Source organism: Columba livia, chromosome 9 (assembly GCF_036013475.1).
Source record: "Columba livia isolate bColLiv1 breed racing homer chromosome 9, bColLiv1.pat.W.v2, whole genome shotgun sequence".
Classification (NCBI taxonomy): Eukaryota; Metazoa; Chordata; class Aves; order Columbiformes; family Columbidae; genus Columba; species Columba livia.
Genome location: NC_088610.1, coordinates 2,194,102 through 2,207,439, shown reverse-complemented (window position 1 = coordinate 2,207,439; position 13,338 = coordinate 2,194,102). Strand labels below are relative to the sequence as shown.

Genomic DNA, 13,338 nt, shown 5'->3' with positions numbered 1-13,338 from the left:
AGGTGGGGATTGGGCTCTTCTCCCAGGCATCAGCAATAGGACAAGGGGCCATGGGCTTCAACTCTGCCAGGGGACATTTAGGCTGGAGATTAGAAAGCAATTCTTTGCAGAGAGAGTGGTCAGGCATTGGAATGGCTGCCCAGGGAGGTGCTGGACTCGCCGTCCCTAGAGGTTTTTAAACTGAGATTGGACATGGCACTTAGTGCCATGATCTAGTAAACGGACTAGAGTTGGACCAAGGGTTGGACTTGATGATCTCTGAGGTCTTTTCCAACCCAGTCGATTCTGTGATTCCTCAGTTTACACACAAAACAGTCACAGAAAAGAGATTTCATTCAGATGCTGAGCATCAAATCCAAGAGTTGTCTACACTGCACATACATCCCTCAGTCGGGTGCTGCTGCAAACCACAAAGCCACCCTGGAATTAATAGAAGCACAGAAATGATGGACAAGCAAGGAACATAAATCAATTTTTTAATGATCTGGGCAAGTATAATTAACCATTTAAGAAAAATGATAATGTAGTTGGGAGGGTTCTCCATAGCTCACTATGTAATGGAATACAACTACAAGACACTTCATGATATAGTAACTAACTAACAAAGTTTAATCCAATTATATCTAATCCTATATCCTCATAAATTAAGGAACCAGTGCTTTGGTTATCTACATAGTAAATAAATACATCACCATATGATCAGGAATTATTAGTGACTTTGGTTCAGGCCATACATACAATAACATTTTGGAGAGATAAAGCACATGAACAATTCTGCTTCACCACAGGCACCTTATCTGAAGAGATGTAGATTAACTACTTCAATTCTTCAGTTCTTTTCTTAACAAAGGTAAAAATGAAAATATTTAGAATATATAAATCATAACTGAATCATGAGTGTTATTTAATATATTATTTTCCAAGCTAATATATTATGAAATCTGTTTAGCCCATCCCTATAGTTAACATACTAGAGAAACAGAGATTTCCAGCTATTTTAATGTATGAAGGAGACTCCAAAGGGTTTACCTGCTCTTCCTCCAAGTAGCCATGGCAATGATTAACAGGGAAAACCCACATTTCACAACTCTGCATTCTGTTAAAACTTGACAGTCAGTTTAACTGGTTCCTGACTTTTTAACTGCGCTTATTACTTGACCCATTATTTGAATTATATTAAAAAAAGCAACCACGCTCATTGAACTAGTAAATGATCTTTCGAAATACAGACAGCATTTTTGAAAGTGAAACTAAGGCGGCAGCAGGCAGACATTTGTTGAAAAGCAAACATGTTTAACATAGCTGTCACACCTACATTTTAACAGCCTCGGAACTGACCACCAAGAAGTCTCTTTAATTATTCACCTTTGTTCTCTGTCTTACAGGCAGGGATTCACCAGAGAGAACAGCATGCAAAGGAAAGAGTAAATCCTCTATTTAGTTGTGAAGACAATCAAAATGGATGTCAACAGTAAGGCACGGGTGACACTGAACAAAATAGCCACAACATTAAGGAATCGCTGTACGAAAAGCATCAGGTATCCACGGAGGATTCGGGGAAGGCTCCATGGTTTGAACACTAAAGGGAATTACAAACCAGTTTCATTTCCTGCGTTGTGGGAAAGTCTCCTGTGTCAGGATGACACGATATTGAGATGTGACAGAGGTGATCAGCTCATGTGCCACATAACGAACATATTTCTATTAGAAATGACCGTTTCTACAGAAACTCGGCGGAGTTACCAGAAAACAGTTATCGGTACATTCTAATAGAGAACACAAGTTTATCAGTGGAGAAATTTCTAAGTAATTAAGTTAACTGACAGCTGTGGCAAATCATGAGAAAGCCAGTTGGACAGCAGGCTGCAAAGCTCTAAACAGGGCAAGAGCCCCTCTCAGCTGAGCCACCTCCTCCAGGGACACAAAGGAGGAGTAACTCCAGGGGACTGGGGATCTGGAGATCCCGCCCCCGTTTACACAGCCGAGCTCTTGAGGAGGTGAATTGCTCCAGGGCCGTGTTCAGGATACTTTCTCAATTTAAATTTCCATCGTGCATAAGAGTAAAAACTTGAAAGTAAATAATGACCTATTGCTAGTTTAATGTTACGAGGCAGCCAAGTCAGGGGTCCAGCTACTCTGAGTCTGTGTTTCAGCACAAGTTACACTTGCATCCCAGGAGTGTTCTCAGAAGTCTTACACTACATGTACAGCAATCTATCACAGAACAAATTCATCTATTTTCAGTCTCTATGGTGCACACACAATCTTCTGTATTTGCATCAGACTAAAATTCTCCTCAGTACTTGCACAGCTCTAACAACGCAGGAAAATATCTGCGCTCCATTGCTGTGTGTAACTGCGTAGAATAAATTTGTGCAGGGCAAGAATTTTGCCTGCCATGTAGCCCTCAAAAGGGGGGACAATAAAACACCTGAACTCTTCATTACCTCCTTTCTTAGAAGCACTATTCCTGTTTTCTCTAAAATGACACATGCACTTGTTAAAACAGCTGATCCCCTTAGAACACAAAGGTTTTAACCTGAGTTTATCCAATGTTTTCTGGCATGTAAGCATTTGCATTTTAGACGTGTACATTGAGAGTGGGGTCTGTGGACTGCAGCACTGATTCCAACGCTAAGAAGTCTGAATGGCATAACACACTAATCCCAACACTGACATTATGCAGCCTCGAATAATGAGAAGCTGTAGTTGTTGGTAATCTGTGCACAACTCTAGTTCAGCCTGGGGTGGTGCCGGAACTGGAATGATGGAGATGCAGAACACACCCGTCAGCCTCCATTTGAATATTCTGGTACCAAATGAGATCGGGCTGGCAAAAAGCCTTTGACACTGAAAGATCACCAAGAGCAACCTGAGACCTCTTCCCAAAGAAACAAACAACACTTTCCTCTTTGGTTGCAAAAACTTGTTTGCGTTATGACCAGTTGTTTCTGGAGAACCCAATGAGAAAGGTGTTTGCTTACCAATTACTGCCTCCTCTTCTCACCCCTGAAAATTTGGGAAAAAATAACTTTTGAACATGCTGTCTTGCCACACAATGAGTTTTATCATCTAAAGTGATAATACAACAGCTGCAGATTTACTTTGTTAGCATTCCACGGAAAAATTACGACAGCAAGATGTACAATAAAGTGCTGAAAACAATAGGATTTTCATTATATACAACAGGTGAACGGCAGAACTTGTCCTTTAAACACAAAACTGAAGCGAATAGTCAAGTTGTAGCCAGGATCTCCAGAATGCTGAGAAAAGAGGTTTGCAGTTGTAACGGCCACCACTAACTCCAAGCTTTGTGGAGGATTATAGTAGCCACAGGCAAAATCTGTTCTTGTTTGTTCTAGTGAAGAAAATCCATCTTGATCAATCTAAATGACAACCCCATTTAAATTCTTTTCTTCACTTTTTAATACAGACAGCAAGACAGAACTGACTCAGCGTAAGGCAGACTGCTCTTATTTCTAGTAAAGTTAACAATTTTTAATCTTGTTCCGTAGAGCACAGCTATATTTCAATTTCAATCCCAGCACGAGGGGGATGAGGACAGGAGGTTTTGCAGGTATTCCCCAGCAGCTCCAGCACAGTGTCTGGGCACCCGCAGCCTAAGGAAGAGCAACGGCTTGTGCAGCCCGTAGGATGAAACCAGCGGCTCCACAGATTTGCTTGAAGGAGAAACCGCATTAGAGCACTTAGAACATTTACTATAGATCTATTTTTCTACGGAGATCGAAAAGGTAGAAAATCCAAGCCTAATTCTGGGAAATTCCAATTACCATTTTTCCTTCCTTGGTCTTTTCTATTCTGACCCACTTTTGACCATTGCTTTTAGAACTAGCACTGATACTAAATCACAGCTGATGGCTCTTTGCTGCTGCAGCTCCAGTTCTATGTGTCTGTTTGACAGAAAGTGCAACTGCTACAAAAGCCAAACAGGAGTAAAATTAGAAGTAGTAACTCATATCAACCTGTTGTATCACTTGGTAAGTACTAGCTTAGAAGCTGTTCTTAGTTTCTGCATCTGACCCTAGCTGCTTCACTGTCTATTTTTTCTTTGATATTTTGTGTGACCAGTTTTTCTTGATAATATAAAGGCATCCAAACTGCTTTTTTAATCTTCTATAAGCCACTAGGCAGCGGTGTAAGAAAGACGAGTCCTTCCATTTCCCCGTATGCTACTCATGCTGTTTCCAACTCCTCTCCCACTTCTTATTTTTCCTATATTGGATGAGCATGATACTCCTCGCACTTGGCTGCTTTTTTTTTTTTAAATTCACAAAAAAGGTACCTCTTGCTTTTTAAGCAGGAGTGCAAGTAAAGAATGGCAAAAATAGTGCAAAATGTATCTTCAATTTTCCATAATGGTAGTTTCAAGTTGAGTTTATTCGGTCAGAGTGCCCGTACTCCTCCTCTTCAGGTAAACTTTTGACTGTGAATTCTAATTCTACATACATGGGCCTTGGGAGCTGTATAGGCAGATAACCAATATTCCTGTAATCTTATTCTTCTTCTCCTGGAAATGTGACTGTAACACAGCTCTTGTAGTAAGCCACAACAGGTTGGGTTTTTTCCAATTCCATGTTATTGCTGCTATTACTTAATCCTTGCAGTCATATCTCATTTCTACCCTTCAATTTTACCAGATGGCAAATATACAGGAGGGGAGAAAGTATCAAATACTCAACCTCATGCTTTGCCTTCCAAGAAAGGTGTTATAAGCTAGGTGGGAAATCAAGAAAGTCGGGAACTAAACGCACATACACGAATCTACAAGGCCACTACTGTCCAACGACGAGGAAAAACTTAGAGTTAGCCTGTTATACAACATGCAGTTGTTTGCACAAAACTCCTCTTCTGCATTCTGGAAATAATTTAAAAGTAGCCTTTGTCAAGCTGTTTGCACATCTGTCTAATTTTAGAAGCTTTCTTAAGGACATTCTTGTATTTAATACAAGCACACAAATAGAGTGCAAATCTAGAGCCACTTTGGAATCTCAGTCAGTTATTGTCAGACTCAACCTACAACATTTCACTTAAGATTCCTGGCATGTCCTAATGAAACTATTTAATTGATCCCTGTCCATTACATATTGCCCCTGGAAAAGTGCTTTTCTTCACTTTCCATATTTCCCTATTTTTCTGCAGAAAGCTTAATAAACATTGGTCATAATGATATGTTGCAATTTGCAAAATAAAAATCACATGAATTGCCAACCTAAGTTTTCTGGTAATGTAAGATAATTCATTTTGAAACTGCATATAGACATATTAGCATATATTATGCTGTTCTGTATTCACTTCAGCATAAAGCACAATATTTAAGCAGTCAGCAAAATTGATTCTGTAGTATATGAAATCAGTGTGAGGCTTCTATTTTTACATAAGACTCTGGTTTTACTTAATTGTATTCTCACCCTTGCGTTAACTCTTCCTACCGCTTCAGCTCAGCTGTCCTTGACCTTTCCAGTACAAACCTCTCCCCCACCAGTGCTGGCAGCACAGGTCTCCAGTTATAATCCCAGTAGAGCTTTTCAGCTCGTGCTCTGCTCGGTGCTTTAGCTCAGATGTTGGTGCTTCATTAGGAAAGCAGATCAACAATTGGGAACTCCTGGCTTATCTCAAAGCGAGAAGAAAATCTGCTCTCCCTCATTTCCTCTCCAATACACCGAAAGAGCGACTCCTACATTATTTCCACAAAGCAGCAGGTGAAAAACTTGACTAAACTTCCTTTCTGGCAACATAATCTTGCCATAGGATAAGACTTAGCACATTACAAAATGCCACTCGAGTTACAAAAATACACACGTATAAAATCACTGCAAACGTGTATACTTAAGCTTAAGATTACATGAGAATATTTTAATTAAGTGTATCTAATACATGTAAATGAAATACTACTGTAATCAGTACAAAATTTACTTTAAAAACTTTCAATTTGTTTGAAAGAAAAGTTCTAAGGTAGGTAGAAATCAACTGATAGTTTGCTCCCATTATACTACTTGAAAGTCTCAAGCCATTTATTACCATTTCTGTAACATTCATTTGCAAAGTCACTGAATGGGAGTTACCCATGAAATTCCAATTTTCCTTTTAACAAGTTTCTATCGGGGATGCTTCTCTTACCTTGAAAGCCTGCAAAAGCCACCTTGAGCAGGCATTACTGGTTGCCATCCACAGCCAGTTTGCTTTGCCTACCCTCTGATGTCCAAAACCGACCTTCCTTCAAGTGCTCCCCATTTATTTCATCATTTCTTACAGGCAAACCACCCAGGATAGAGAGGCTGAGATTGTTTTCTGGCCTCAAGGTTAAACCTGTTCAGAGCAGTCACTATTGAGCAACAGCAAACATACTTACCTGCCCAGTTTTGGCTGGTCAGAGCACAGAACCCACACGTGTTTTCTGTATATGTCCCCCTGATATTCCAAGTAAGTCTTCTGAGAACACCTAAGTCATTTTATTTGTTGTTCTTTACAGACATAAAAGTTATTGAAGCTGGGGCATTAGGTGTGGAAGATAGAAAAATAGCGAGATCCTAGATTTTACCACAGTGCTTCACATGTTGGTTTTTTTAAGTGACAAGATGTGTTTTTTCCTGTTGCAGTTTCAGGCTGTGGCAAGCTCATTAACAATGCACTGAGCAGTTGTCTGTTCCTAAAGTACTAAAAGCATATAGCAATTTATTAAAGACATGAAATATGTAGCGTTAGAACTTAAGGATCACAAAAGTGACAGACTCCTCCTGTTAAATGTTGGCAATATCCCATTGTAACCAGAACCATTTTTAAACAAGATTTTTTTCAATTAGCTAATTCAGGCACAGTATTTGTAATAGTTCTAGAACTACTTGATTAGAGTTACATATTCTGTTTGTCCATGGGTGTTTTTTTGAAATGCTACTCACAGAAGTCAGCAGTAGTTTAATATTTACAGTACTTGTATCACATCCTACCCAACTTAAAAATTCAGTCTGGCCTAAGCTTTGAAATTTTAGCCTGAAAGGGACCAAAATTTGCTATGTCAGAAAAAATACTGCAAAATAAGGGGTGAAGTGGGAAGAAGAAAACAAACAAAAATATAGGAGTCTTCTAAACAGCAAATATTTCCATTGAGTAAGGCTAAATATGCTAGCAAGATACAATCAAGTATCTAAAGGTTTTGTTACTACATGTAGGACATATTGTCTCAACATTTTCTGTAGTACTAACTAGTGAATGTTCTGTCACACAAAACAAAAACCAGCATTTGATAATACTTAATTAACATTTTTGCCCAAAAATCTACATTGTAAGTGAAATATTTTAATTACACCCTATTGACACAGTCAAAATCAAATAGATTTATAACTTAAAGTAAGAAATTACTCTGACTTGATATCAAGTTAAACTTAGCTTAGCTAGAACAAGAGAAGAGCAAAAGCTAAATAAACCTGTTACTTGCCCCTCCAATTTTAAATAACTTAATTTGAAAACCATTAAGGAAAAAAGGGCAATCCTTGTGATAGTAACTCACAGCTTGGGCCTAATTTACTTCTAACTATAACTTTTAATATTTGAGTTTTGAAGTTCTGCTGTTATCCTGAGGAAAATATTATTATGCCTCTCAACTGGAAAGTGCTCAACTTTGAATCACCAAATCAGTAGATCTCACTTTAAAAAGGTACAAAACCTTATTTGCAAAGAAAAAGGACTTTGCCTCAGCCAGAAAGGCTAAAGAAAACCAGACAATTTCAGTAGTTTCCTCTGCCGTTAACAATAATACATTAGCCAGAAAGAGTCCAGTGGAATGAAAGCAAAAAATAATGGTGGAAACCATTGCTTTGTGCCTTAATATTGGTTGTATCTCCCCCTTACTTCCCCTTGTACAGGTGGGAAGCATGAAACTCAAGCTTTTAGGAAAAGGTACGTTCTCCTCATTGATAACTTCATAGGAAACAATTAATGGGAGAAGAAAACAAATCACATTTGAGGGGAAAAAAAATAAAATCAATATTAAAAGCTTAGCAATACTCCCACCCAAATATTCCCTTCCTCTCGTCGCAGGGGTAAAAGGGCATCCACTCTCCAACACCAAGTTTTAGATAGATCTGCACCATAATTTCTACCCTGCTTAATCTCTGACTGCATTTTCTCCCTTTTAGAAATTTTACTGAAAGGACACAAGAACAACTGTACAGAAAAAAGAGGGTATTTACTACAGTTGTTTTGTTGGAGGTGCTTCTCACTCCATCTTGAAACAGAATCCAGGAATAAAGCGTTGGAGGGAATAATTAATTGGCACGGAGACTTCTAAACAGATATATCCTCTTTTTGTGGGTGTAACTGTAAAAAGGACCGCACAAAAAGGCTGGAGGAAGTGAAGCAAGCACAGCGACCCATCTACAATTTTTTTTTTAAGAGGGGAACTGGAAGCTCCTTTGACAAAACAGGCCTAAAATAAACTCTAGTGAAACATTTCAGACCTTGGGAGGCTCCCACTGCTCACTAATTTTCTAGGCCACGATTCCTCAGAGTAGATTTGAGACCTGTTAGTAATAGTAGCAAAATGATTACAGATAATTGCAGATCTAGCTATTCAATTGGATCAGTGTTTAAATATTCCATCAAGTACTTTCACCTAATTTACATTTTAAGTGATTGTTTGGCACACAGCAAGATTCTCCACTATTATTTAAAAACTAAGAAAACAAAAAAAAAGTGTGGTTGTCTTCAGCCTGTCTTTTAAACAGCAAACAGATGCCAGCAAGCCTTACCATTTTAAGGTGAAATGCAAATATGCATGATACTATACTGAAAAATTCTATTATTATTTTTTTACAGATTGGGTTGTAAACTGTAGCTTTTAGAAACATAGCTTGAATTGGTCATAAACCTGCCATTCTTTGAGTGCTCTGCAGTTGCTGAACAAGTGTAAACAAAAACTACACTTCATGTGTTTTTCCTTGCACTCCATTTTTATGCACAGTTAATTTTTATATACATACTTCTCCAGTAAAACCACAGCAGTATATGCGAGCCATATAACTTCACAGTAGAATCATTAAGATTTAAGTTAATATCGATGTACTTTTATCTAAAGCATAAAGGAGTTGCTGAATCTCTGCCACGCTTAAGCAGCACAATAATATTGGGGTTTAAGGTTTATTTTACTACACCAATATTTACGTGCTGCTAGGGCGGAACAAGTATGACAACTCTTCTATTCATCCACATGTCAGGAACATAAATTGATTAATAAAAAAATATTCTATTAGTATCTTCAACTGTTTCTCTTCCTTAAATTTCTAAAGCAGCAAATAATGATTCGCATCTTTATTAGAGCATGCAAACCATGATGTGCTGCTAGAGTACTTTAAGGCCTCAAATACAAGACTTAAAACCTAGACAGTATGTTTTTATTACTATAACTGGAAATACTTAAAATTGTTTTTATTCATACACCAACCTGTAAAATTAAGAACCTATTATGGTCCAGATCAATTCCATGGCTTCGAAGAAGAATACCAACTTCTTTGAATGTAGTTTTCTTTCCATTGATGGAGTAGACAGAGGAATTATCTCTATAGGCAGTTCTAGATACACAAAAATTGCTGTTAGGAACGACTTCGTAATCATCTCCTTCCTGTTTTGAGGAAAAACAAAGCCAGAAAAACAATTACTATGTCACAGGTTTACCTCATATTTCACAATTAAGCCCAAAAGTTTGATCATGTTCAGGTTTTAAGTCTAGTAGAAGTGAGAACTGTCTTAAAGCTGCATATCTCAAAAAAAGAGAGGAAAAAAAATCTAAAAAACCCTGGAGAATTGGACAAAAATTAGCCCAAATCATTTAAACAGAACAGCCTTCATATTATGCCTTTCCAACCTCTAATATAAGCTATTGCTTTGAAAATAGTTAATTTATTCTCTTTACACACTGCTTCAAAATCACAAAGGGAAAGGCCCATTTCAAATTTAAAGTGGCTGTGCTATTCCATCCTTTACATTTTAGATTAGGAAATCTTGAATCACCCAACTACTGCTTGCAGTTTAAACTCCTCTTTCATAGTGCTAGGAAAAGGAGTTACTTTGAGCTGAGTAGTTCTAAAGAGAAACTGTGCAAGATAAAAAACCCCAAACATTAAAGATGTGACAAATGTGACATCTCCAGCTTCAAAAGATACCTTAGGCTTACCTACAGAGCAACAACTAAAATAAAGCCTGGCCTATACTTTAAAAAGTTAAAATTGATGCCTGCTTCTTGTAAAAACTCACACTGGCCTGCCACTTTTCCAGATTAACCCCCCAAAGCATCATCAAACTGGCATGTAGTGTATGCAGAACTTTTAGAGATCAGAGTTAGCTCCTAGATGGTAACACAAAGTGAAAAGAAAATATTCTGAATCTGGTTATTAGAAATGCAAGCAAAAGGTATGTGTGTATGTCCATCAAACCAAAAGGGGGGGGAAAGTCTTTTAAAACAATTCCTTCAGAGGCTGCATATTTTGCCACTTTATTATCACAATTTTTGAAATTTCAATGTACACTTCCCACTATTTTAACTGACCCCAAACTCAGTAGTTCATACTTCAGCTCGAATGTGTCCACAAAAAAAGCAATTTAAATAAAGAAAACTAAATTCCTTGCACTGTAACTGACATAAATCAAGCAAACTTCCCAGAGGTTTTTAATTGACACAAGAAGTGGCAGTCAAAATTTATTTTTTTAATTTACCAACACTTTATTTCATTCAAGTAAAATATCAGGTTCAAAAATGTTTAGTGGTAGGACTCAAGTTCCAGAATTCTTGATGAAAAATCTGTTTTAAAATTGCAGCCATATTTACAGTATATAAAGTGTAAATAAGAAAGTTTCAGATTCATGATATATTTTTCTAAATTTACATAACCTAATATAGTTTCTAATTGGTTTGAAAAGTTTTGTTTAAATAGGTTTTATTTCTTGATATATACACCGATATTATAAATTTAAGAATATATAGCATGTGCAAATGAAGACTTCTTAAGAATCCAATTAATTTAAGAAATGTTTTATTTACTTGAGGTAAAAGAGATGACAACTCTAAAATGACTTCTTAAAATTATTACATTTTCTGAATAGTTTAAAAATGGACATGTAAAAGAAAATTTAAAAAATAATCCCTACTAATATTTTAAGAACAACACTACTCAGAGGAATTTTTAAGCTAATTAACTTCGAATTGATGTTTTACATCCCAAAGATAAACTAGTCATGCTATGAAGTTTTCCCCAGCTCAAACGAAAATAACCAATATTAAAAGTTTTCAAATCCTTAAAATAAAAGAAAGTCTCCACTGTTCTGAATAGAAGCATACATACCTTGTCAATGATCTTTTGGAAGTGAACTTCCACAGAACAACTCTGGATGTCCGTATGTTTGTCAGAACTATGGATCAGCACAGAGAGTTTTTTGGATCTGATTTTTTGTGCTCGGTACCCGAACACAAAAAGCATTGCATCAATGATATTGGATTTTCCACTGCCATTTGGCCCAATAATACATGAAAAACGCTGCATAATAGAAGGAAAAAAGTGACAAAGGGAAATAGATCCTGGCCTGTGTACATCACCCATTTCATTTGCGAACAGTTTAAAACACAATTATTTCTACTGCATGAAACTGCAGACTATCTGATAGCTTAGTTTTTACTGCCAAAGGTAAAGCAGCACAACTTATTTAAGAAAAACAAAAACACACCTCAACTCAGCTCAGCTTTCTAAATTTTAACTTGTTAACTCAAAGCGATACTGCACTGAGCAAGCATGTTCGCAAGGAAAGTTTCATGATTAGCTACGTAAGTCTCTCGTGGGCACTAAAACATATTCTCATTCTTCAAACACACCCCTAAAAGTTTCCCAGCAAACGAAATAAAGAGAAAAGTGTGGCTTTTTAAGGTTTACTGATAAGTTAAAATTGTTCTGCATCAGAAAGTTGCACTTCACTGTTTTTTCTGCTGCCCCAATAATGAAAATTTAGAAAAGCACTATATAAGTAACTCTAAAACTTAAATATTTTTCAGTTACTCTGAGGCAAGCTTACATGAAAATACAGGAAGGAATACTAACACACAGCGAAGTCTTACCTCTGTTTAAAAAATGCTTAAGGTAAAAGAAAGATACCTTATGAAAAGGTCCCAAAGTTCGCTCCCCTGCATAGGATTTGAAGTTCTGGTTTACAATATGAGTTATCATGAGACGAGGAGCACCAGCTTCATTGGCCATTGCTGGAGGTGGGGGAGGAGGGATGCTACCCAAAATCTCTTCCACACTCCGATTATCAAGCACCTCATCTGAGACTGCTAAAAACCATCCAAAATAAACAGAAAGGAAAAAAAAAAAAAGACTATAAGCTCTCAATGACTAGACACCTTTTAAAATGTTCAACTGGAAAAGCAAACACCTTTTCTATAAGAACAAAACCTATACTTTCATCTGTAATTATTAAAATAAGCTCAGTGGAATTAAAATTCTTCTCTCCATGAACTGAATTCTCTAAAAAGAGATACTTACGATGTCCCATCTATTCACTAGTGGGCTTGTTCTTTCATTATGTAATTCTTATTCTAACACACTTTAATAGGCACTCTGCAATTACAATAGCTACAACCGTCACAATAAGCCTCCAAATCCGAAACAGGCAAAGTCTTTCTAATTAATAAGTGCAAAGCCACATTTCAAGCGTGCTCACAAGTCACTCTGCAAGATTTGGGGATCGCTGCACAATGCTCTGAAAGCTGTAATGACAGCACAACTACTCTGCAAAGACAGGAAGTTTGTTACGAAAACAAACTGGCCCCCTGGATATCAGCTAGTTGTAAGCAAAGCAGCTTTTCAATAGTTACTAGCAAGTTCTTCTCCAAATAGACAGTAGTTTTTGCCACCAATTTCAATATTTTAATCTATTTGTCAAATACCTTGCTTTAATAATTGCTTCTCTGGCTACCTAAAAAGACACACACTGCAGTTTTTCCAGACATTTTCAGCAAAAACTCAACTCAAGAAACTCAACAAAATACACTGCTTCATGAAAAAAAAGCCAAATCATTTTAAGAGTTAAGTACATAAACTTGACATTTATTCCATTCCAAGAAATCCCATACCATTGGCTGCACATAAATGTGAAAAATCTTGCTGTTGTACCACAATCCTAAGTACAATGTTACAGATCAGGGATATGAAATAGGCTTTATTAGGAGAAAGTCTACAAATTGCTTTTGCACTTGCACTAAATCACTGGTCCAAACACTTTAACTCTTCGCAAGCTCTCTTTTACCATTTTAAAAGCAGTTTAAACTTGCCAGGAGCC

The 13,338-nt window shown here is 37.1% G+C and overlaps 1 protein-coding gene across 9 annotated transcripts in view; it reads right to left on the bottom strand.

Moving 5' to 3' along the window:
• SMC4 (structural maintenance of chromosomes 4) overlaps positions 1–13,338 on the bottom strand; it is a 34,987-nt gene that overhangs the window by 18,823 nt on the left and 2,826 nt on the right. For 4 of the 9 annotated variants that reach the window (XM_021294152.2, XM_065073437.1, XM_065073436.1 and 1 more), the window contains exons 3-5: positions 12,153–12,331; positions 11,352–11,543; positions 9,458–9,634 (exon numbers count right to left, since the gene is read on the bottom strand). The exons of 2 other annotated variants lie outside the window; for them this stretch is intronic. In XM_021294152.2, coding sequence (XP_021149827.2) covers positions 9,458–9,634; positions 11,352–11,543; positions 12,153–12,331 — 548 coding nt within the window. The remainder of the gene's footprint in view (positions 1–9,457; positions 9,635–11,351; positions 11,544–12,152; positions 12,332–13,338) is intronic. 3 more of the 9 variants (XM_065073440.1, XM_065073441.1, XM_065073442.1) reach the window with 1 other exon arrangement.